This window comes from Pollachius pollachius (assembly GCF_949987615.1).
Source record: "Pollachius pollachius genome assembly, chromosome: 13".
Classification (NCBI taxonomy): Eukaryota; Metazoa; Chordata; class Actinopteri; order Gadiformes; family Gadidae; genus Pollachius; species Pollachius pollachius.
The window spans coordinates 15,850,865-15,872,459 of record NC_136946.1 but is presented as its reverse complement, the minus strand read 5'-3'; the positions used below and the strand labels follow the sequence as shown (position 1 = coordinate 15,872,459).

General features: G+C 42.0%; 2 protein-coding genes across 2 annotated transcripts; both read left to right on the top strand.

Moving 5' to 3' along the window:
* The first annotated feature begins 20 nt into the window (after positions 1-20).
* Positions 21-7,325, top strand: chtopa (chromatin target of PRMT1a). Its single transcript, XM_079749963.1, has 6 exons — positions 21-261; positions 564-653; positions 1,532-1,682; positions 3,129-3,300; positions 4,596-4,721; positions 5,643-7,325. Exons 2-6 carry the CDS (start codon positions 589-591, stop codon positions 5,846-5,848), a joined length of 720 nt encoding a protein of 239 aa, XP_079606089.1. The 5' UTR covers positions 21-261; positions 564-588; the 3' UTR covers positions 5,849-7,325.
* A 9,683-nt stretch (positions 7,326-17,008) lies between these two features.
* gnmt (glycine N-methyltransferase) lies at positions 17,009-20,743 on the top strand. Its single transcript, XM_079749162.1, has 6 exons — positions 17,009-17,307; positions 18,146-18,273; positions 18,519-18,632; positions 18,853-18,995; positions 20,073-20,194; positions 20,376-20,743. The coding sequence occupies exons 1-6, from the start codon at positions 17,099-17,101 to the stop codon at positions 20,545-20,547; spliced, it is 888 nt and encodes a 295-aa protein (XP_079605288.1). The 5' UTR covers positions 17,009-17,098; the 3' UTR covers positions 20,548-20,743.
* The last annotated feature ends 852 nt before the right edge of the window (positions 20,744-21,595 follow it).

The following is a 21,595-nucleotide window of genomic DNA, read 5'->3' as shown; positions in this document are numbered from 1 at the left end:
AAGATAAACTCCATTTTCGTGGTCCGGCTAACCTTGCCAGCACCATTTTATAAAACAGCAGGGGAGTTAATCAAGAAACTATTAGAAAGACTCTTCGAAGAGGGAATTTTAGACATACATCTGACCAAGAAACTACATGTGAATACTCATCCAGTATTTACTTTTGCATTGGGTGGGACACCAAACACTACGGAACACGCTCTTTGAAACTAGCCTCCGCAAAGCTACAACTGCTAACTACTCTTCTCGTTTAATACAACGGTCAGTGAGGTTGTTTGGTTCATGAAACGTGTATGTATGTATTTGGAGCTCAAGTTTTTAATCTGTACAATCGTTTACTACAAAATAACTCTGGCGATGTTCTAATTAACTGTTATTGCGTGTATGGAAACGTTAGCCTTTAATAGCCCGTCGTATCCGTTGTTTAGTGAAATATAGAGCCATCAATCGTCAATGCCTAACCTGAATGATGACTTGCTATCCTAGCTATACATATGGGGTATTACTTATAACCCAGGCTTCAGTATTCTTATAAATCATATCATTTTTTCTTTATTTTACAGAAACCTCCAGCCAAAGGAATACAGAATGACCGCCCCCTCTTCCCAAAAAGTCGTGCTCAAAAGCACCACCAAAGTATCTCTAAACGAGCGGTGAGACGCTATCAAGCAATAAAACACAAGATTGAGGGGTAGTCTCTACACAGAATTCCACTGTTGGGGACCAGACCTTCCAAGGATGCTAGATGGCCGTGTCACAAATTGTGCACCGACCACTGAAAATGCTATTATCTTGCTATGGTTGTGCTAGAATAAAGCATTCGGCAAGCCCCTAAAGCCGATATCTTGTGTGCACAAACTACATTTGGTTCTTAAAGGCTGTGGTCTTAATTGGTAGAAAAATCTATCAAAAGAGTGCAAATTGCTGTTACCTGTAAAACAGTGTGCAAGACACATGCTGTTTCAAAAGGGAGTGGAAACACAAATGGAGGTTGTGTTTGCCCGATACTTCCCTACTCGTTCTCTCTCAAAACTTCTTTCACTCTATGCAACAGACTGCTGCCCAGTCCTGACTTGGACATGCTTGCTCGCCCTCGACCATCCACAAAGTAATGCATGGTGCAGGTCGTAAGTGGCTGGGCAGCTGTGTGAACCACCTCCCGCCCAGGGCTTCCTGTGTGGCACCATGATGAAGCCATCACAGTAGTGCACCAGGAGGCCTGTAAGTGGCAACATGTCCTCTGTTGCTCTTCTCTCTTTTGCTATGCTTCTACACTTCATCCTCTTATTGTTCTGCATCTCCAAATTGGCATTTCTAAGCCTTTTGCTTGGGTTTAATCCTAATAAACAATATTTTGTATTGTTACCATTTGAGAGAGAAATGAAGGGTCAACAAATCTGGTGTGTATACCCCAGTGCAACAGTGATGGTATAAAAGAGAAATGATTTTGGACCCCTCCTAGATATATCCAATTTTTCCTGCTTCTTCCCTCCTCTATTTCCATGTTGACCCCTTCCTTTTACCTATCAAGCTTCACTAACATGCTGAAGAACAAGGCGCCCTCAGTGGTGAGTGTGCGAGCCACAATGCAGCAACAACACCTGGCCAGTGCACGTAACCGTCGGCTAGCCCAGCAAATGGAAAACCGACCATCGGTGCAAGCTGCACTGCACTACAAGCAGGTGAGACATAACCCTATTTTTATGAAACTATATGAAATATTGGTACAGCCAAGAAGCCCACTTTCTGATTGCAGAGTTGATTAATTCTGTATTAAACCAAAAATGTTTGATTTATAATATCACAAAGCGATTTAGCGATTGCTCATTTAACAATATGTAAATAACAATAAAAATAATAATAGTCCTTCAAACTATCAGACCAACGATCGCAGCAATCGCTTCCCTGTCGTCATTGTGTTAAACCAGCCGTTAGCGCGCAAGGGGGAAAAGCTAATTGGTGATTGGCTCCAGTAAAAGGGGATCGGAAACAGAAAGCAATGTATTGCTCCTCTCCAGCCCCTGCTGCAGAGTGAATTCAAATCGCCGGCAGAGCGGGCTGGGGGTACCCAGTCTAACACCGTTATCTAGGCCTAAAATATAACCGCATTTCACATTAATCGCTTTGTTTGCTGCGCTACCAACGTTGTCTATGCTGACTTACGGTGCGGGATGTTCAATATCAACAAGGTTGGGCTCATGAGGCTAACATTATCTTTTCTGAGTCAACAATTATTTTGGGCAGGTGTGTTTGAGCACACATTGGTAAACTCCAGATGTCGCCAACCGTCTTCACTGTGCCAAATATCCCGCTGCTTCGGGTTTTCCTTTGTAGGCACGTTGAGAGGAGGAGCGGGCGAATCCGCTGTCAGTGTGTGTGCATATATCAGTGATGCGCGGGTTGATCCAATAAGTGGTAGTGTACCCACGCACCATTGGCATGCATGCGCGCTTGTCTCTGTGTGCGTGTGCGAACGAGAATGACAGAGAGAAAGAGTGCTATGCGGAGATGAATGTACGGAATGATATTTATATTTAAAAATAAAAATAAAAAAGCAGAATCAATTTGTGGCGCTCGGTGTTGTTTCTGTGGCGCTGTGCCACACATTGGTCTATGTATGGGAAACACTGGTGTAATGATTGTGAGGTGAAACATAAAACTGTAAAGATCAATCGATGCTCTTTGCTGGTTACTTTTTGGCGGTGCCATTGTTTATCATATCACATATCCCACTGTACAAGCTGCTACCAAATTAGTCTAGTCCTGGCAAATGCATAGTATAATATGTACTAGCACCCATGTTTCCTTTGCAAAACCGTGGCGTTAAATACACATTGTCTTACAACATGCGGATATCACAGATGTATTTTTCACACTTTTTTTCCAAAGATTTCTTAATTGTTCTAGAGGTAGTTTGCATGTGTTATCCTTCACGCTATGCTTTAATCTACGGCACACTGAGCACTTTACAGGACGATATGGGTTGGTCAAACCCCCATTTTAAACGTTAAATTGTATTTGCATGTTTTTGTTAAATTCAAACACTATTCTCCAAAAATGTAATAATGTCTCCTATTTTTTGATATTGTTTGATCAACAATGTCAAACCATATCATTTACCCTGTTAGAGCCTGAAGCAGCGCTTGGGGAAAAGCAACATTCAGGCACGGCTGGGCCGACCTATCGGGGCACTGATGCGTGCAGGAGGCGCTGCCGGTCGAGGAGGGATGCAAGGAATTACCAGGGGCAGTCTCCGAGGGCGCATCCGAGGAGCAGCTCGGGGGGCTTTGGGCCTCAGAGGTAAGGGTCTTTGGTCACAGTCAGCCACAATCATTGTGCACATGCATATCACTACAGATCTTATGACTTGTTTCCACCTTGGTTAAACAGAATGTTTTTAGCATACAGGAAGTGTACTCCATGAATTTGGAAGAGTACACCGTCTGAATCTCGGCTCTTGTACTCGTTCTGTAGGACCATGGGTTTTGCCTCCCCTCGGTTCGTTTTCCACCAATCGATGTGTCAAAATATAGAAAGAAATATATTTTATGCTGTTTCTTACCCTGGAGCTACACGGCATGGCAGAGATAATTCCGATTCATATCAGTATCTCAGAGAGAGATAAAGCAAGCAATGTTTTAGCTTTGACTGCAACATAAACGAGTTAACCCAAGCATATGAGTCCGTAAAAGTGAGAGAAAGACTGAAGGGGGCTGGCTTCTTCTTTGTTAAAGCAAAGAGGTTCATCTCAGGGGTGGGGGTGTAAATGAGTCTAACATGTGGATGTCATAAAGCCCTTTTCCTTTCAGGGTGGGGTGAGCCAGATATAGAGGTTTACATGTTTAGGGGTCCATTTGGTGTCCGCAAAGTAAGCAGGGTTCATTTTGGTGGTGGCAGAAGGTGTAAATGAGTAACACTTGTGGATGTCACTCAGAATGGAGTCCTTCGTTGACTGTGTTTTTTCTACACTTATTTCATCATGAAGCCAAGATAATGCTTATACTACCTTTTAACCAACGTTCATTTTCTCCAATAGTCTCCTCTCGCAGAGTAAACGCATTCTGAAATCCGTCAGTTGGCTACCTAGCTTGGGCAGTTTGTATGTGCTGACATGGGTTGGTCAAAAGAAAGATGTAGCTAAACACGCGTTGGGATATAATGGGTGGCCAACTGCCCTATATCAGAACGCGTCAACAAGAGGGGCTAAGATGCACTAAAATCATTGCTGATTTAAATCTCGACATGTACCATGCAAATATTTAACCTGTGCTGAGCTTCAAAGAAGGTAAAATCCTCTTAAATAGTCTACACAAGACCGTTATGACCCCTTAAATATAGAGGGGGGTGATTATATTTGATTTTATTGATATATGGAAACTATAAACCAAACCTTTTTGACTTGACAGAAGATTGTCGGTGCATTAAATAAGACGTGTTTAATTAAAAACAAAGATACCGAAACAAAACAAAACAAAAAAACTGTTTTGGAACTGTTGTCTATTCTTTAGAATCCGGTTCTGCTATATCTTTAATGATGCTTATAATGTCCAAAAACTCTTATTTACTAGCTCTTTCCACTGTTGTATTTCTTTCAGGAAAGCGCATTTCAGCAGGCCTGATTCACGTCCGTGGTCGTGGTGTTTCAGGGAGAGCTATGCTCCGGGGAGTGCAAAGGGGAGGCCCTCTCTCTCGAGGAGCCGGACGAGGACTGGGTGTTAGAGGTGTGTGTTGTTGAACCAGTTGATATTTTTGTTTTATTCTGAGAATTTTATTGTATTTGCAAAGATTTTTTTTTTTAATCAAATTAAAAAAAAAGTCTCTCCAGTTAGAACTGCTCATGATGATATCACTGCGTTGTCTCTGTGGAGACAGCGCAGGCACCCAAAGCCGCATTTACATCAGAATGAAACCCAGTAAACCACAGATGTGTGCAGGGTCCGGGAGGGTAAATTGGGGTGCTAGCTCAAGCAGGCAATTTACCTTGGGCAGTGTAAACGCGCGGACCGTGCCGCGACCGAGTTCTACGCGCATTCTGGAAAGTGAGAGTAGGCTACTACGGAGTCCCTTAAAGCAAAACAAATCTGCGCAGTCTAGAACTGTTTTTAAATCGCCATTTTGCGGTTCAGCCATTTCACAAACCGTAGGAAAGTAAAAATGCTAATTAATCAATTAAATTGAAAAAATCGACCAGCCCTAATTTAATTTTTTCATCTTGGTTTCAGTTTTATCTTGAGGGATCCTTGTTTCCATTTCAGTTTGAGTTGTAAAGGCCCCATTCTATTAGTCTGTTTTTTCATAATTGCTAAAAAAAACCTTAAGATTGTTTTCTCATTTTGAGTATAATCCATTTTTATCGTTTTTTGTTATAGCATTTTTTGCAAAAAATAGCGGATTTCTGCATAACTGAATATAATGACATTCTTACTGATACTATCAGTACAGCTACAATTATAATTTGTTGCCATCAGTATTATTAAACAAGTTGATGAAGAAAGTGAATTAAACTCTACCTCCATGTTTTGTTAGTCAAACAACAGAAACTAGAATAAATAAAACAGCAAATAATAGTGGACTAGTTACACCAAGAATAAACTTCTGGTTTATGTAGAAATAAAAAGTGTTAATTTTTGTTCTTTCCTCAGGTCGCGGTGTTCTGCGAGGACGTGGGGGCTTCCCTGCTCGAGGTGGCAGGGGCCGTGGGCGAGGCAGAATAGCTGGTCGCGCCTCCTCCCTAACCCGGGAACAGCTGGACAATCAGTTGGATGCCTACATGTCGAAAACCAAGGGCCACCTCGATGCTGAACTAGATGCATACATGGCTCAGGCAGACACTGATGGCATGGAGTGATGGTCCAGGATCCGATCGTAGATGGCTGACACAGGCTTCTACGCTGTACAAGTCACATTGAATAGAAACTCAAATAGTTTCTGAAGCTGAACTCTACAAATGCAGCTTACTATAATTTAGAAAAGGCGCCCAAAAAAAACATAGAATGCAGTCAGCAAAACTGCTGCCGAAATTGAAGCCTAACTCTAGAAAATAAATCTGAACCATGGCTTATCAAATCTGCAAGCTTTAATCTTTTACATAATTACAAATATCTGGAAGTTCTAAAAATGTATACAAAGTGTTTTTCTGTATGCCTTGCTCTGACAGATGTATATATCTTGGATATTTCTATATCTATAGATGTATAATATTTCCCATGATCGGTTAGTCCTGATGCAAAGCTGCTATTGTAAAAGGTTGATATGATCGTTTTTGTACTGAATTGGCATTGGACTTTTACCACAATTTTTTTAAGTCTTTTTAAGGAGATCATCGAATTCCTTTTTATTTATAAGAGGCCAATACCAAGGTTTGATACTTTTTTCCTTAGTTTACAGAATATCCATGTGTCCATCATTTTTAATTGGAATTATTTGTATTGACTTGACATCTTACACAAGCAAGTAGAATGTAATTCAAACAATAGTGTTCCCCTGCTGATGTGATCGAGAATCCAATGTTTTTTATATAAAAAAAAAGTCCAGCAGAGGAAATCAAATTGCATACTTCTGTTTCTTTTTTCCCTTTTTATGTTTGGGATGATGATGCCTTCGTTTTGGACGAAAAGTTGCACAGTTGCATTTGTGGAACTATTTCAGTCCACCTACGATCATTATAGGGAGCGTGGTTTTCAATGGTAGGATGAAATGTGCGTGGGGCTTGTGCATCGTGACACATTGGACTGTTGATTATGGTGGTGGTAATGTCTTTGGTCAAGATTTAGTCATCTGGAAATATTTCTCATGTGCAGATATCGTTTGGTACTGCACCAGCGGCAAAACTAGTTTTCATAAGCCTAGGTTACGCTATGTTGTGATTTAGGCTTAAATTAACATGGTAAAACAAATCTGCGAGCTAATCTATTCTATAATACTATAATCATGATCCTCTTAATATGGATGACTATCAAAAAATCCATGCATTGGCATGTACAAGCAGCAACAAATTGCCTGACGAACCCTAAATCCTAAGCCTGACATTTTTTGAGGGTGTTAATGCCGCCCTGATAGTTTGGTTTATTGTGGGGCGTACAAAATGTTTGACGTAATGTGCAACTTCCCAGACGTATTTTGTGTTGGAGCAATGGGAGTTAGGGTATTCAGTCAATCTTTTGATCCCTATGGTTGTTCTAGGGATTCTTATTACGGATTGGTAACCCTAACCCCTATGGCTCTGCACTTGATTGCACAAGTCTTCAAATGTGTCGACACTTGCATTCCCGTTATGCAGGGCTCCAAAAGAATTGATGCGGGAATTCCCATAGGGGGTGCTATTCCTTCCGGTCAAAGTTAAACACTCGGAATTTCCTCCTTAAAGGATTGAAATAAAAATTCTGAAACTTGCTGTACATGCCTTATTTTAGATGCTGAACATTTTTGCCATTTGGACCAATCATATCCGGCGGGATAGATTTTGCAGTAGAGCGAACATTTCGGAAAAACTACAAAGGTTTTATTCTAAAAAGCAATAACATCAAATGACATACCTATCAAATGGTCCACACCTATATACCTGCCTGATCTCTACAAAAATACTTTACCTAGGCCTACTCTACCGATCAGATCGCCTAATTAACGAAAGAGAATATTAGGAGATATATTAGCTACTTTCATGTGAGAGGGCACGGGTAGGGCACCACTTTCCCAGCGCTGTCACAGCAGGGGAAACAGGTGTTGCCCTTGCTCCCAAAATATTTGGTAGATTGACAGATAACACACATTGAGAATTTCTTCTTGGACGCCAGGGTTAGGGTTAGGGTTAGGGTTAGGGTTAGGGTTAGGCCAATACGACACACAAATATAACGGAACTCAATTGTTTTATTTTATTCAACAATTGATACATGAGAAAATAGTTAAATAATCCGTCCCATTGAAAGGTCTTTGATATTTTATTACAAAAACAGATTACCGCTTCCATCTGCAAGAATATGATAGGCTAATGTTCGATGTTAGATTATATTATAGCTGGCAAATATTACAAAAACAATGCCAAGGAAATCTGTCTGAAGTCAAAGTCAGTGATAGCCTACTATCCATCCATCATCGACCACTTATTTCCAAGGATGGTTCGAATTAAATGTATTGAAACAAAGAAATGCGTTTAACATGATGATTCAGCACATTGGTATAATTAAAACAAAACACTAAAAAACGAATTATACACGCAACCAAATCTGGATAAGAGCAGTGACGTGCCCAGGCTGGGCGACTGCCCTCCTCGAAAGTTAATGTTTATTTTTTTTATAGAAAAATGTTTTCAGATAATATCAATGTGTCAATATCAATTCAGATAATAATGTGTAGCAGTGCACTATTTCAATAAATAACCTAACTAAACAGCAGTCATCAGTATGCTTTTTATTTACTTGCCACATGAGGGCGCTCAATTAATTTGTGGTTGCCACTGGTGGGCAAACCGTATGGCTTGAATTAAGCGTAGCTATTTAAAAAATAAATAGTTTTGGAGTTTCGATTTGTGACCAGCAAATTAAATATACATTTATGACTATACATCCACAATTGCATATTATCGTGTCTGATAACTGTGAATCCTGTGTTGTGACTTGCTGATCTGCTTTCAAGCATTTCTCGACCTCATCTTGTGCAACTGTGGTGACGCGCATTTATTTGGCACTACTTTTCCGCGACTAAAAATTCTAAATTTTGTCTACTAATACAAAGATCTCCACAGCTGGGACCCACGGTGGAAAACACATGTTTATTAGATGACACTCAAAACCACTTTACCTCTGCTTTATTAGATCGATTCACAGTAATTTATAATATACTGTATTTATCAGACTTGTTGCTATTAAATGGTGTAGGCTATAAAGACTATAGGCCTTTGCACGCATAGTGTAAAGGCTTAGTTGCCACTGAATTAACTTCAGCAAGCATGCTAATGAATAATTACTAACAAATATTTATTTAATAAAAGGGGTCTTTCTCCTCAGGTAAAAACAGACTGTACAAAGTATAGGTGAGGCTTAAACAGTCAGTTGTGCAATTGGAGGAAGGAAATTTGGAGGTTGTGTGTTATGAGGCAAGCTATCGTACCTTATCGTCCCTTCTGGGGTAAATAATCTCGTCTCCACCTGGGGAGCAGAAGGGGTCCGCCGGGGGGGCCGGCCTGAGGCTGGAGGCCTGCAGCTACACCCTTCTCCAGCAGGTGGCAAGCTCCTTATGCAGGCGGCCACTCCAGTTATTTACCATCTGATAGTTTCAGACTTGTGAGGGAAAATTGTATTTAATTTAAAAGCAGAATTGTTTGAGCACATATTTGAAGGGCCTATGGCCACAAAGCTAAGGTTGTGCTATGTCCAATACCCCCCCATAACACACTACGGATAAAGAGAATGAGAGAGGGCTACTGAGAGAAAGGTAAAGAGAGAGATAGAGTGACGTGTAGAGAAAGAGTTGGAGAAACATTTAAATGTCGAGATGGTCAGTTTAGTAAATTGTAAACGTACCTGTGGGACGTGACAGCTTGGTTCACAGTGTTGCTCTCCACCTGATTAAAAATGAAACGTGTAGGTTTTCCTAACGATTGTAGGATGGGGAAACTATTCAAGTTAGCAACATATTTATGCATTTGGAATCTCTTTATGGAGATCGAACTCCAACCCTAGTTTCGCGTTAACACTTTTTCAGCTGTTTTAAAAGAGACCAAGTGAGAGCGTATCCTCATTCATTGTGAGGCTGCGAGGACTACAATATATGGCAAGCTGTTGCGGCATGACCCGGACGACGCCCCCTCTGAGGCCTCCCTGACAGACCGAGGGCTGCGTGATGGCCCCTGGCACAGCCCCTGAAAGTCTATGCACGGCATAACCCAGATGAGGGTTTTGCCACAATACGTCAGGAGCCGCTACTGTTGGATGTGACGCATAGTGACTCACAACCAGAGGAAGCTCTCTGGGAACAAGGTCCATGTTCTCCCCTAGACCTTTTCAGGATGCTGACTGGAAGGTACCGGCCTGAAGCGACCCCTAGTCGCAGATGAAAGGACTCTCACAGGAGCTGGTGAGCGTAATTAAATCCCTTCTGCAGCCAGCCGCAGCTGCCCCACGGCCCCAAGATAGCCTAGGAGAGAGTGACAGCAGTTAGGCCAGTATGCTTATGACTGAGACGATTTGTACCAGACCAACCACTTCCCAGCCAGCTTTAAACTAGCCATCCCTGTTCCTGAGCTGTGACGAGCAGGGTACCCAAATCCACCAGATGATTCAAGAGCCACTGAAGCGTTTAAAAGGTAATGTCAGTAAACAGCAGGAGTAACCATTGTGGGGGTTAAAGCTGCTTTCACACCGCAACTCGCCGCCTCCATTCATTTCAATGGGGGAAGGGCGGCAGAGGGGAGGCGGTTACAAAAGCGACTGAAAACCAGAAGGCGGTTGCCGCCCACGTGAACGCCCACAGATTTTGCCCTACCGCTCAGCTTTCCCCGCGTTGAAACTTTCGGCGGCAGCCGCTTTTAAAAACGCCTGGCCCTTTACACCGCCGCGCTGAACCCTCAGGCAGCGAGGCGGTTATAAGGGGGGGGTTTCCGCGCGGCGGTGTGCAAGCACCGTAGGCTGCAAGAACTGTTGGACATGGGGTCTCAGGTTACATTAATGCAACACTTTGTTTCTGCAACAAAACACTTCTGTGTTTTGTTGCAGAAACACTTCACCCACGCTGAGCTTGGGAAGGCCCCTGTAGTTTTACGTTTAAGAGCAGTCAATGGTCTGGACATTCCCTACTCCAGCTATGCTGTGTTGGATCTCGAAGAGGAGAGTATTAAGACTGTGCTAATAGTTAAGGATGAATGCTGTACGCACCCGCTTATTATAGGTATGAATGTTGTGACCGCCTGTTGGGATGTCGTCTTTAAAGGGCCCAGTCTGCTCTCTCCCTAAAGCAGTTGCAAAACCAGAGTTTGGAGCGATGCCGTGGCCACATGCCGCAGCACAGCTGAGGCCATAGCGGAAGGGGATAGGTTGTTGGGATGTGTGCGGCCAGCCAGCCGGTGCAACAATAAAAGTCACACCAGAGCGGAAGATGGTGGTGTGGGCCAGGGTGGAGCAGACTACTGCCCCCTCGTAGAAGCACGCCCCGGCAAGAGTGACGTAGGGGCGGCCAGGAGGCTAGCAGTGGTCAAGAATGGCAGAGATCCTGTCGTCGTTTTCAACCCACAGCCTTACAACCTGTCTCTAAGTCGGTACCCGACGCTGGGGAAGCTGTACCACGTAGGTTAGGATGAGGCGCAGGGACCTGGGGACTTGAGCCTGTCCATTGAAGAGGACTGTGTTGTTGAGGTGTTGACGCGGTGTTACCGCCCAGGGAAAGGAACGAGTGGAGTACTGCGGAGCGTGGTGGCGGCGGATTCTGTGGGAGCGGGGGAGGGACAGCGTGACCGAGGACACCAGCGTCTGGTAGACCAGTGGATAACACACTGACTTTTAGGGGACGTTGGGAATTGATTTTACATGGATATTTTTTATTTTTATTTGTCAGGTTATTATACTGTTTAAATGTGCCTCTCCTTCTAGAGTTTTTCTTTATCTTCCATCCTTACATATTTGTTTAAGGGATATATAAAAAATATGTATTTATATATTTGAAGGTAGAAGATAGTTTGATTTTCACAGACTACACCAAGTTGCGCCTGCTTGTCAACATCCGAGTCAAAGGTCAACTGTGTCCATCTGAGTGGATATCCAAAGAGGTATATTCCGGTTTTCTAAAAGAGGGATGTTCCAAAGGCCTGGTTTCGGATTGGATAAAACAGACTCTTGCATTTGCTAGTTGGCAAATAAATTACAGTTCACAGTCAAATATGCCTCAGTGGACCGAGAAGTCAACGTGTATGTTGTCAGAACCACAATGTGCGCACATTGTAAAGTTTATTTTATCCCTTATTTTATCTTCAGTCTTTATACCTTGACCATAGAGAGTGGCTGGATGTCCTGACCAACATCAACATCATCTATACAAAATAACAAACTTATTTCTACAAGCTACATTATTATCTTCATATGGGCACTATACCTTTCATATAACCTTAAACTATTTGTTTCCACAGGCAGTTACTTGACACTTAAAACTAATTTAGTTCAAAATGTGTAGTTTTTAATTAAATCATCACAACATGTGTTTCTTGCACATCTACCATCTGCGTTTAACAAACATACAAGTATTTAGCTAGACTCATTTTCGATTAGTAGGAGCCCCTTTTGGATATTATAAAGGAAAGCGTTTTGTTTCATTTGTCATGTCTTTAAGAAGTTGAATTTGATGCTCCCTTCTGCTGGTGCAATACATAACACTGAGTCAAACTCTTGATCCTCGAGTTCTTGAGCTATATCTACTGGTTGAAGACAACACGAGTCATGAAAAATACCTGGCTGAGCTCCATTAATATGAGACAGCAGCTCCTCCTCTCCCTCAGGAATATCTACTTTATCATTACTGGTACTGTCCTCCACCTCAATTACTTCTGCAATATCATTTTCATCAAGGACTGGGCTAATCCAATCATGATCTATGGTTAGATCCTTACATCAATATTCTGAATTAAATAATGATATTGATTTACATGTTTCCTAGCTTTCTTTAGCTTAGCTGTGATGGTCATTCTCCTGCCTTGGGAGGACGCTTATAATTTGAGGGATGTTACTCTGCTAGCATGTTGGGCCCTCGCCAGCGTTCTGGCCAACCTGAGGTGTAGGGACTCTTCAGAAACGGTAGGCGTCATGCAATTAAATTCAGGTGGATTTGGTTCCAATTGTAAGTTGTTGACAACCGCTTGACGGGGTAACTCCCCTTTAGATATTTTGGTGTGGCATGTGAAACATAGTTTAGATGATTTTTTTTGTAGCTTGCACTGTGTAGCACTTTCGCTGTCACAGGTATTTTAATAAGTGGACTTGATACATTGGCATGCTTATTACCTTTAAGTTGGTTGTCCTGGTAGTACCTGGATTTTGAACAATAATCGGTGACATACTGAACAAACAAACTCTGGACCCAGCTTCACATTTACCTGAACTCTTCAGGTCAATGCTGTTTTGAATGTTCTTACACCTTTATTTTTGTTAAAGCTGTCACCTCATTGCTTTGCCTTAAAATCAATGTCTGTTTGTACCGTGCACTTTGTACTGCGGAAATCCTTATTATTATTGGAAAGTCAAGATCTGTTGCAAATTGATCTCACATCTTTAACACATCTTTAACACACTGCTGAATAAACAGGTTAGATACATATTTACTTTTACTTGTCTCTTTAACAATGTTGAAATTCTAGTTTCATGTTTACCTTTTCTCACCTCTTTAACACATTGGGAATTCTATGTCTGTTTTTGCAACCCAGTTGCAAAAAGTCCATTTAATAATAATAATAATAATAATAATAATAATAATAATAATAATAATACCTAAACCCTTGAATAACTATAGATATCCACAGATACCTATTGTTCCACATCAGGATCAATGGAGTAGTAAGGTTTCTTTCAATAAAGGATCAAATTTTGCATAGTGCTACTTAGATGCTTATTAAAGACATAGAATAAACGTGTAAGCATGACTTTCTATATAGTGCTACAATATTCTGCCCTCGAGAAGTAATGAGTATGTCCTGCTACTTCTTTTCAAATGGTTGAATATATGACCAATGGATATGCTACCTGGATAACGCCTGCCTCTCTGAAAAGCTTCTGTCAGAGAACTCGGCCTCTCTCTGTGAGATGCCACGGTATTTACCTGCTTTCTCTTTGTTCCCCTCGCTTCTGCTGTCACTCGTCAGGCTCTTTTGAGTGACAGTTTTTCATGTGTTTCATGAGGTTTGTTGATTTCCACAATACCTTAAAGACACTTTTCACATTTGGCCTCAGTGTTGTTTACAACAGTGAGGCGTGATAGCGCCAAACAATGCTTTGTTTCCTTCCTGCCATTGTGTGACTAGCTGGAATAATCTATTTCTCTGCGTGCCTTTCTAGAGCTTATGGGGATTGAAGCGAAAAGTGGTATGGAAAAGCAGTTCCTGTCCTAAACAACAATTTGGAAATTCTTAAATTAATTAGACAGACGCTACCGGTTATCACATTTTTATGCAATGATCGATTCTCAAAAGCATCAGGATTATAAATTACAATATTTCGTTATGTGTACAGTAACGTTAGAAAGTTACAACCACGTGGTAATGGAATTTTTCATTAGACATGGTATTCTCAAGACACTATGACACTGTAAGCTCTCAGTTATTATGTAGTTACCATTTCTCTGTTTGTGCCATGCTTATCTCCCTTGGGGGGGGGGGGGGGGGGGGGGGGGGCTGAGAAGGCCTCGGCTAACTCTCAGCTATAACACGCTACATCCTGGGATTTCTGAAAGGACTAGTTGCATTCCTATCTACAGCTGTGCCCCCAAGGACGTTTCCCTGATGTCCACTGGAGCTTGCCCTCTGTTCAGCGCACACTACAGCGCTTCAACCTTTGTATGCTTGTCTTGTTGAGCGGTCTTTCTTCAGAGGCTAATTTTTATGGTAAACTCTTATGTTATCCAGACAGTTTGAAAAATCATTATCTTCTTAGCCGACTGGGCAGTCGACTTAGCTTATGCTAAGTTAGCAAGTTAACGTTATGCTACTTGAAATCATCTAACGTGACTTAACGTAACAAGAGTGAACCTGGAATAAATGAAGGCATCGTCTGTGAACAAGATTTATCCCTGTCTGGACGGGGCTGGTGGGGCTGTGGTGGCAGCACCTCGTGGACCGGAGCTCTTCATAGGGCCAGCCCCTCCCAGGGTGACAGGGCCTTTCCCCCGTGGAGCCGGGTCTTGGGCTGAGGTGGTGGCTGGCAGGGGTGTGGCTCGGCCTGGGCCTCTGCGGGCCGACTCCACGGGCTGCTAGCCGCAGACGGTTGCCTGTGGCGGTTGCTGGGCTGCCCCCCCCGTCCTCTGCCGGGCTCCACTGCGCTGTAGAGGAGAAAGGGCTGGGGCTGGGAGCCCACTGTCCATCGTGTGTGTCCTCCCTCACTCTTTGGAGAGGCCCCCCGTTGGGCTCCACCGTCGCAATGGTGACCATTCTACACGCCACCTAGGGGGTGGCCATACCCCACTAGGGGGTGGCCATACCCCACTAGGGGGCTGCCATACCCCACCTAGGGGGTGGCCATACCCCACCTAGGGGGCTGCCATACCCCACCTAGGGGGCTGCCATACCCCACCTAGGTGACTTTAGCTGGGATCCTCCAAACACACGGCAGCAGGGTGCTGGTGAAATCCGTTTTTATTACGGTAGGTCGTCGATGATGATAACATGGCTTGGTGCCCCCTTCTGCCATGCAGGAGATCTCTCCCTGAGTGTGTGTGGAGATGCCTGGCTTAACCTGTGCACACTGTTTTCACAATGTGCAACTGGTAGAGCAGCCCCAGCCAGCCCCAGTCCAACCAGACTCCGCCACTCCTCAACCAGCCATCATCCACACACACATTGAACTTACAAATGGATGTTTCAATATTGCCTTTCTCAGATGGAAAAAACAGTATACCAGTATACCAATCTCTCAGTTCTTCAAAGTTGTTACTATTATTTTACTTAGATTACATGAATTGTTAATTATGGTTTATTATACTTTTTCCTGGTATATATATACTTTTTTCATCTGTCATTTGTTTCCAGAAGTCCAAAAATAAATAAAAATAACGTCACGCAAAACAAACGTTTTTCAGAGACTCTTTTCCGTCTTTTGTAGCTTCGAACTCTTTTGGGAATCTTTAAAGGTTCACATTGTATATCAAACTACGATGGCCACAATATACACATTTTGTATAATGTGGCCATCGTAGTTTGATATACATGCTAGATACAGTATATTAAAGTAGGCCTATATACACCCACTACCTGTACATTTATTGCACACATTCATTAAATTCTAAGTTCATGCTCTGTGTTGGGCTGCTGGTTTCAAGCAAGCCTTTGATTCTTTAATATCTTTGTTGAGTTAGTTATATGTCAGTTAAATGAGGCCATTCATTTCTGATTCTGGTATGGCCTTCTTCTGGTCTGCCATCCAAAAGCTGAGTAGAGGAAAACACTTTGAGAGGAGCTCAACCCTCTCTCTCTCATTACAACGCGGACTCACCGCCCGCACATCAACACTCCGCCGGATGCACAGAATAACGCAACCTGAGTTCGGGGCAGAGTAGACACACCAGAAACATTTTATTTGATTGTTTTCTCGAAATATCAGTCTTAATTTAATTACAGTGACAAACTTTTCAGATGACGCCCCCTGGACTGCTCGCATAGATCTGCTCCCATGCACCATCACGTGGCCAGCTGAGGGACCGCCTGCAGTCGCTTCAAGGCCTCAGCACTGGTGTAGTGGGGGCCCCCGATTGCCACCGAGTATTTTGCGCACTTAATGCAAACCAGTGCATTAAAATAATACATATAATTGGATCAGGCCAACAGTAAGGTGCAATAAACAGCCACAAATAATATAAAATAATACAATATATAATGTGTATATAATATATAATAATACAAATTATTTGATTATTATTTAATTAATTGCTACCGGATTTCTTAATTTTTTTATTTATTTTTTTTCTTTATCTTTTGATTCTAAATAGTGGATACATAGCCTACAGTAAAAAAAAAAAATCTACCAAAATCTTCTAGCCTCATGGCTGATGCTGGTAGAATAACCACTTCCGGTTAGAATACGCCGATGGATGCTCCGCCCCCAGCTGCTCGCTTCATGTCGAGCCGCTTCTGCATCAGCGGATACAATGGAGATCGAGGTACAGATTGACTTTCGGAATGCAGCCCATGTTTCTGTCACTGTGAGGGGCCATAGACCATCGGGTGGCGGAAGGGGCGTCACCCCTCAATTACTCCAATGGAAAAGGAGGCGTAATATCATAGGTGAGTGTCATTGGGTTAAAGTTAGTGAACAACATTGGGGTAAAACAGTGATACCCAACGACCACTGGCGTTCAGCGCAGCAGTCAAATAAGAAACTTCCAGAGTAGGGCTCATCCGTTCGCAGCCTCATCACCATGTCGGTCGACAGCGTTTTTAGGACCCGCTCCCTCGGCGTGGCGGCCGAAGGTCTCCCCGATCAATATGCTGACGGCAAGGCTGCTAAAGTCTGGCAGCTGTACATCGGAGACACGCAGAGCAGAACGCAAGAGTATAAAACTTGGGTGGTGTCTTTGCTGAAAAAAGAGGGTGTGAAGAATGTGCTGGACGTCGCCTGTGGAACTGGGTAAGGTTCAGTTTAGCATGCGCACAAAAAAAATAACACTGACAACAAAGCATGATGCAATGGGGTATGACATGTTTCACGAAGCCGGCTTCATGGGCTACATTGTTCCGTCCGATATGTCCAGTTTGCTGATGTGTGCATAGCCCCATGCAGCAGCAAGCGACCAATAACGGATCATTGCAATATAGTCGCTATTCTCCTCACGAAGTGCCCTATTTAGGAAAATATAATTTGCACGATAAAATCACCAATATAACACCTGTACGGACATTCTCCTTGTATCGCATACAATTGTATCTCATCTGCTCAGTGTTATTAGTATGAACTGTTTATGTGTAATCGGCTAAACTGTTTATAATAACAATTTATGTAAGAAAAATACTTTTCTAATAAATGATTCACATGATTGACCTGTTAGTTGCAGTTCTGATCGGCATTCTACTATGCCTATGTAACTAATAATCTTCCTCATTGAACTACTTGGATAATGTTTCGTAGCCTGTTTGTATAATCTCCAGTTAAGATAAGGATGCCGTCTGTTTACCAACTTCTCAGGAGTAATTTGGTTGGTAACCTGTTCTGTATTAAGGGAATAAGGTCAGATCCTGTAGGTTTAACCCCCATTGAGGTTGAACAAGATAAGATGTAATTTCTTATATTTTTCATCACCCAATGAGACTATTGAATAAATTGTTTCCTTTTGAAAAGCCACACCTTTTAAATATGTGCAACAATAATCTATGAATTGCATCTATGAATTGTAGAAAAAAAAATATATATATATATATCAAGTGGAAATAATAACCTAAATAAAAAAAACATTGTTTTGGTCTCATAGAGTTGATTCTATCATGTTGTTGGAGGATGGATTCAAGATGGTGAGTGTGGATGCCAGTGATAAAATGCTCAAGTACGCATTGAAATCCAGATGGGACAGGAGAAAAGAGCCAGCCTTTGACCAGTGGGGTAGGCCTATGGAATTGAAATGCCTGTTAAAATACCAATTTATTTCAGTTCATTTATAACAATTGTTTTCCTATGTAAACATAGTATTCACTATTGGTTTTCCTATGTTAACATACTATTCTCTACTTGTCTTGCTATTTGGTAACGAAAGTCATTCTTGTAAAAAAAACAATATTAATAGTGTTAAGTATGGACTCAAAGTCATATATCATATTTGAAGTCTGCCTTTCTGTTTCTGCACAAAGTGATTGAGGAGTCCAACTGGCTGACTCTACCAGAAGACATTCAAAAACCAGGGGATGGATTTGATGCAGTTATCTGCCTTGGAAACTCTTTCGCCCATTTGCCTGATTTCAAAGGTCTTTTTTCATTTTAGTGTGAATGGGTTTTAGAGTGAATAAAATGCAATCCATACATGATTCTCCTCTATTTTTCTTTAAACCTCCCCTGTGTTACGCTGTTATTACTGTAAGCTACAAGTCAAAGCCCGCAGAGGTGATTCATGGGAAAGCTTGCATAGCGCTGGTCTGAATACAAACTCAATGTCATTTGCTGAACTGGTCTTTGAAATGCTTCCAGGGGACCAGAGTGACCAGAAACTGGCCCTTCAGAACATCGCTACCATGGTGAAACCAGGAGGGGTCCTCATTATCGACCACCGCAACTACGACTACATCCTGGAGACCGGCCGGGCACCGCAGGGCAAAAACATCTATTACAAGGTAACGTGTGTGTGTGTGTGATAGAGAGATCTCTCACTCTATGGTTTGGGCTGGTCTGTGCGGTAATGTACTGCTATGATCTGGTTTGGGCTAGTCTGTGCGATAATGTACTGCTATGATCTGGTTTGGGCTAGTCTGTGCGGCAAAGTGCTGCTTTGATCTGGTTTGGGCTAGTCTGTGCGGCAAAGTGCTGCTTTGATCTGGTTTGGGCTAGTCTGTGCGGCAAAGTGCTGCTTTGATCTGGTTTGGGCTAGTCTGTGCGGTAATGTACTGCTATGATCTGATTTGGCCTAGTCTGTGCGGTAATGTACTGCTATGATCTGGTTTGGCCTAGTCTGTGCGGCAATGTACTGCTATGATCTGGTTTGGGCTAGTTTGTGCGGCAATGTGCTGCTTTGATCTGGTTTGGGCTTGTCTTGGCCGTGTTGTTCTCAGGTACACAATTATTTTACACATTAAGCTTGAACAATCCACTGTTGGGCCTGCAAGCTCTCTGGTTGCATTGATACATTCACTGAGCTATATAAATTGATCTCCATACATAATTTCTATACATAGATATATAGTTACAGATGGATAGATATTAATTTAAGAACCAAAGGACTAAACAGTTATAAAGATAACTGATTGCATTAATATAATAATGACATTTTTAAAATATATATACAGTATATATATTACATTTGTATTCATGTTGAATTCTTGAATGCATGGAGAACATTTTTTGTATTTAATTGTACTTACATTATAAAAAATTGTCGCTGTACATTTACATTTACATTTAGGGCATTTAGCAGACGCTTTTATCCAAAGCGACTTACAATAAGTGCATTTGTTGTAGGCTTGGAAGTATATATAACTCTGGTCTACTTAGGACAACTTGTTAATGGACAACAATCGATGGGAGTCAACGGTCGGCCAATGTCCATGAGCCAATTTCACCATGAACAACCCTTTTTTTTTTTTTCAGCAAGTGGAAGCAAGTCATTGTTTTAGGGCAGCACAATGGCGATGAAAAGGTTAGGTTTCTCTTGTGTTTTTATTTTGCATAATAAATGCTGTTTTGTTTTGTTGTAGAGTGACCTGACTCAGGACATTTCCACCTCTGTGCTCTGGGTGGAGAACAAACCCCATATGATTACCCTGGACTACACCATTCAGGTCCCACAGGAGACGGTTCAGAGCTCACCTGAAGTCAGGTAAATCAAACAGTTTCTGTTCCGAAAGTTGTTTTTAATAATGACTTTGTTTCACCTTTATAACCTTATTTTCTACTCGTGATATTTGTCCTATCGGTAACATAGGACATCGTTATTTACATTGTGAGTCTGATCAATACTCAATTCAAACTATGTTTGTTTGTGTGTCTTTGTTCTGCAGTAAATTCCGCTTATCCTACTACCCTCACTGTCTGGAGAGCTTTAAATCTCTACTGATGGCCGGCTTCCATGGAAAGATGGAGCATAGTGTTTATGGAGATTTCAAGACGTACACCCCTGGACAAACCGAAGCCCCATGTTACTTTATTCACGTCTGCAAGAAGACAATGTAACAGCCACATCTGAGCACCATCAGGACAGGGCCTCGATCAACATTTAATTTGTGTGCCCAATGAATACATATCCTGAAAATGTGATGTTGATGGAGGTTAGATCAATACTTCTCTATGCTACGATTGCAGCTTTCAGAAGTAAAGAAAGAATCAGTCTTAATTTGAATCTGGATGCGTCTGAATGTATGTACGATGTTTGAAGGGTGAAATAAATGTCACTTCACCCAGTTTGTGGATACTTTTAATTGCACCACCAAGAAACCAGATGATCTTTATTTCATAAATTAGAATAAGTTTTTCCTGGTTGCCGAATTAAGCATGTTTATTGCAGCAAAGACTTACATTTTCTCACTTTAGTCATGAACATAACCTGTTGGCCACACTTAAAAGGGCTGTAGGTAGGATTTGAGAGTTGAAAAGCACAGAGATTTTCAAACCCCAACCCCCCCTCCGAGTCTTACAGGAGAAATCCCATGTACCCGCATGGCATTTCTTTGTGACCTATTTTCTAGGACCCTTTTCAGGTAAACTAATGTCTTAGTGGTTTGTTGAGCGGCCACTATGAATCATGTCCACGCAAGCGGTAACCAACGCAGACTTCATCACCGCTGAACCAGATGACTTAACAAAACAAATGAATCCACTTTTAAATTAAAAGGACTCCCAAATGACTAGTTTCTATCCGTCTTTCAGCCTGGTAAGTACAATGTAATGCATCAACCATATTTATATATGAACGACTTGTTGTAAAAAATATGCAACAGCGACCTTCGGGGTCACGTTAGAATTGGTTGAGAATATGGCCGACCACATAGCAAAATGGTGTCTTGGAAAAAAAAACCCTGTAGGCTTAGTCTTGGCCAATAAGAGCTTTGGTGCTCTGTATGAACCATGAACACATTAAGTATGATGGGTTTCATACAAAGTTAATGATGAGTACCAGGATATGTATGGGGCTAGTCCTTCTCTTGTTCAAATTAAAGTAAGCATTTGTAACTACGATGTTCACAGGTTATAAAGCAAACGTGCCAGCATTGAGGCATAGGCA

Excerpts from the sequence above, each read along its gene's own strand:
- chtopa (XM_079749963.1), top strand. The coding sequence starts at position 589 with ATGACCGCCCCCTCTTCCCAAAAAGTCGTGCTCAAAAGCACCACCAAA. Across the intron at positions 654-1,531 it reads AAAGTATCTCTAAACGAGCG|CTTCACTAACATGCTGAAGA; the intron begins GTGAGACGCTAT and ends TTACCTATCAAG. Across the intron at positions 1,683-3,128 it reads CTGCACTGCACTACAAGCAG|AGCCTGAAGCAGCGCTTGGG; the intron begins GTGAGACATAAC and ends TTACCCTGTTAG.
- gnmt (XM_079749162.1), top strand. The coding sequence starts at position 17,099 with ATGTCGGTCGACAGCGTTTTTAGGACCCGCTCCCTCGGCGTGGCGGCC. Across the intron at positions 18,996-20,072 it reads GCAAAAACATCTATTACAAG|AGTGACCTGACTCAGGACAT; the intron begins GTAACGTGTGTG and ends GTTTTGTTGTAG. Across the intron at positions 20,195-20,375 it reads CAGAGCTCACCTGAAGTCAG|TAAATTCCGCTTATCCTACT; the intron begins GTAAATCAAACA and ends TTTGTTCTGCAG.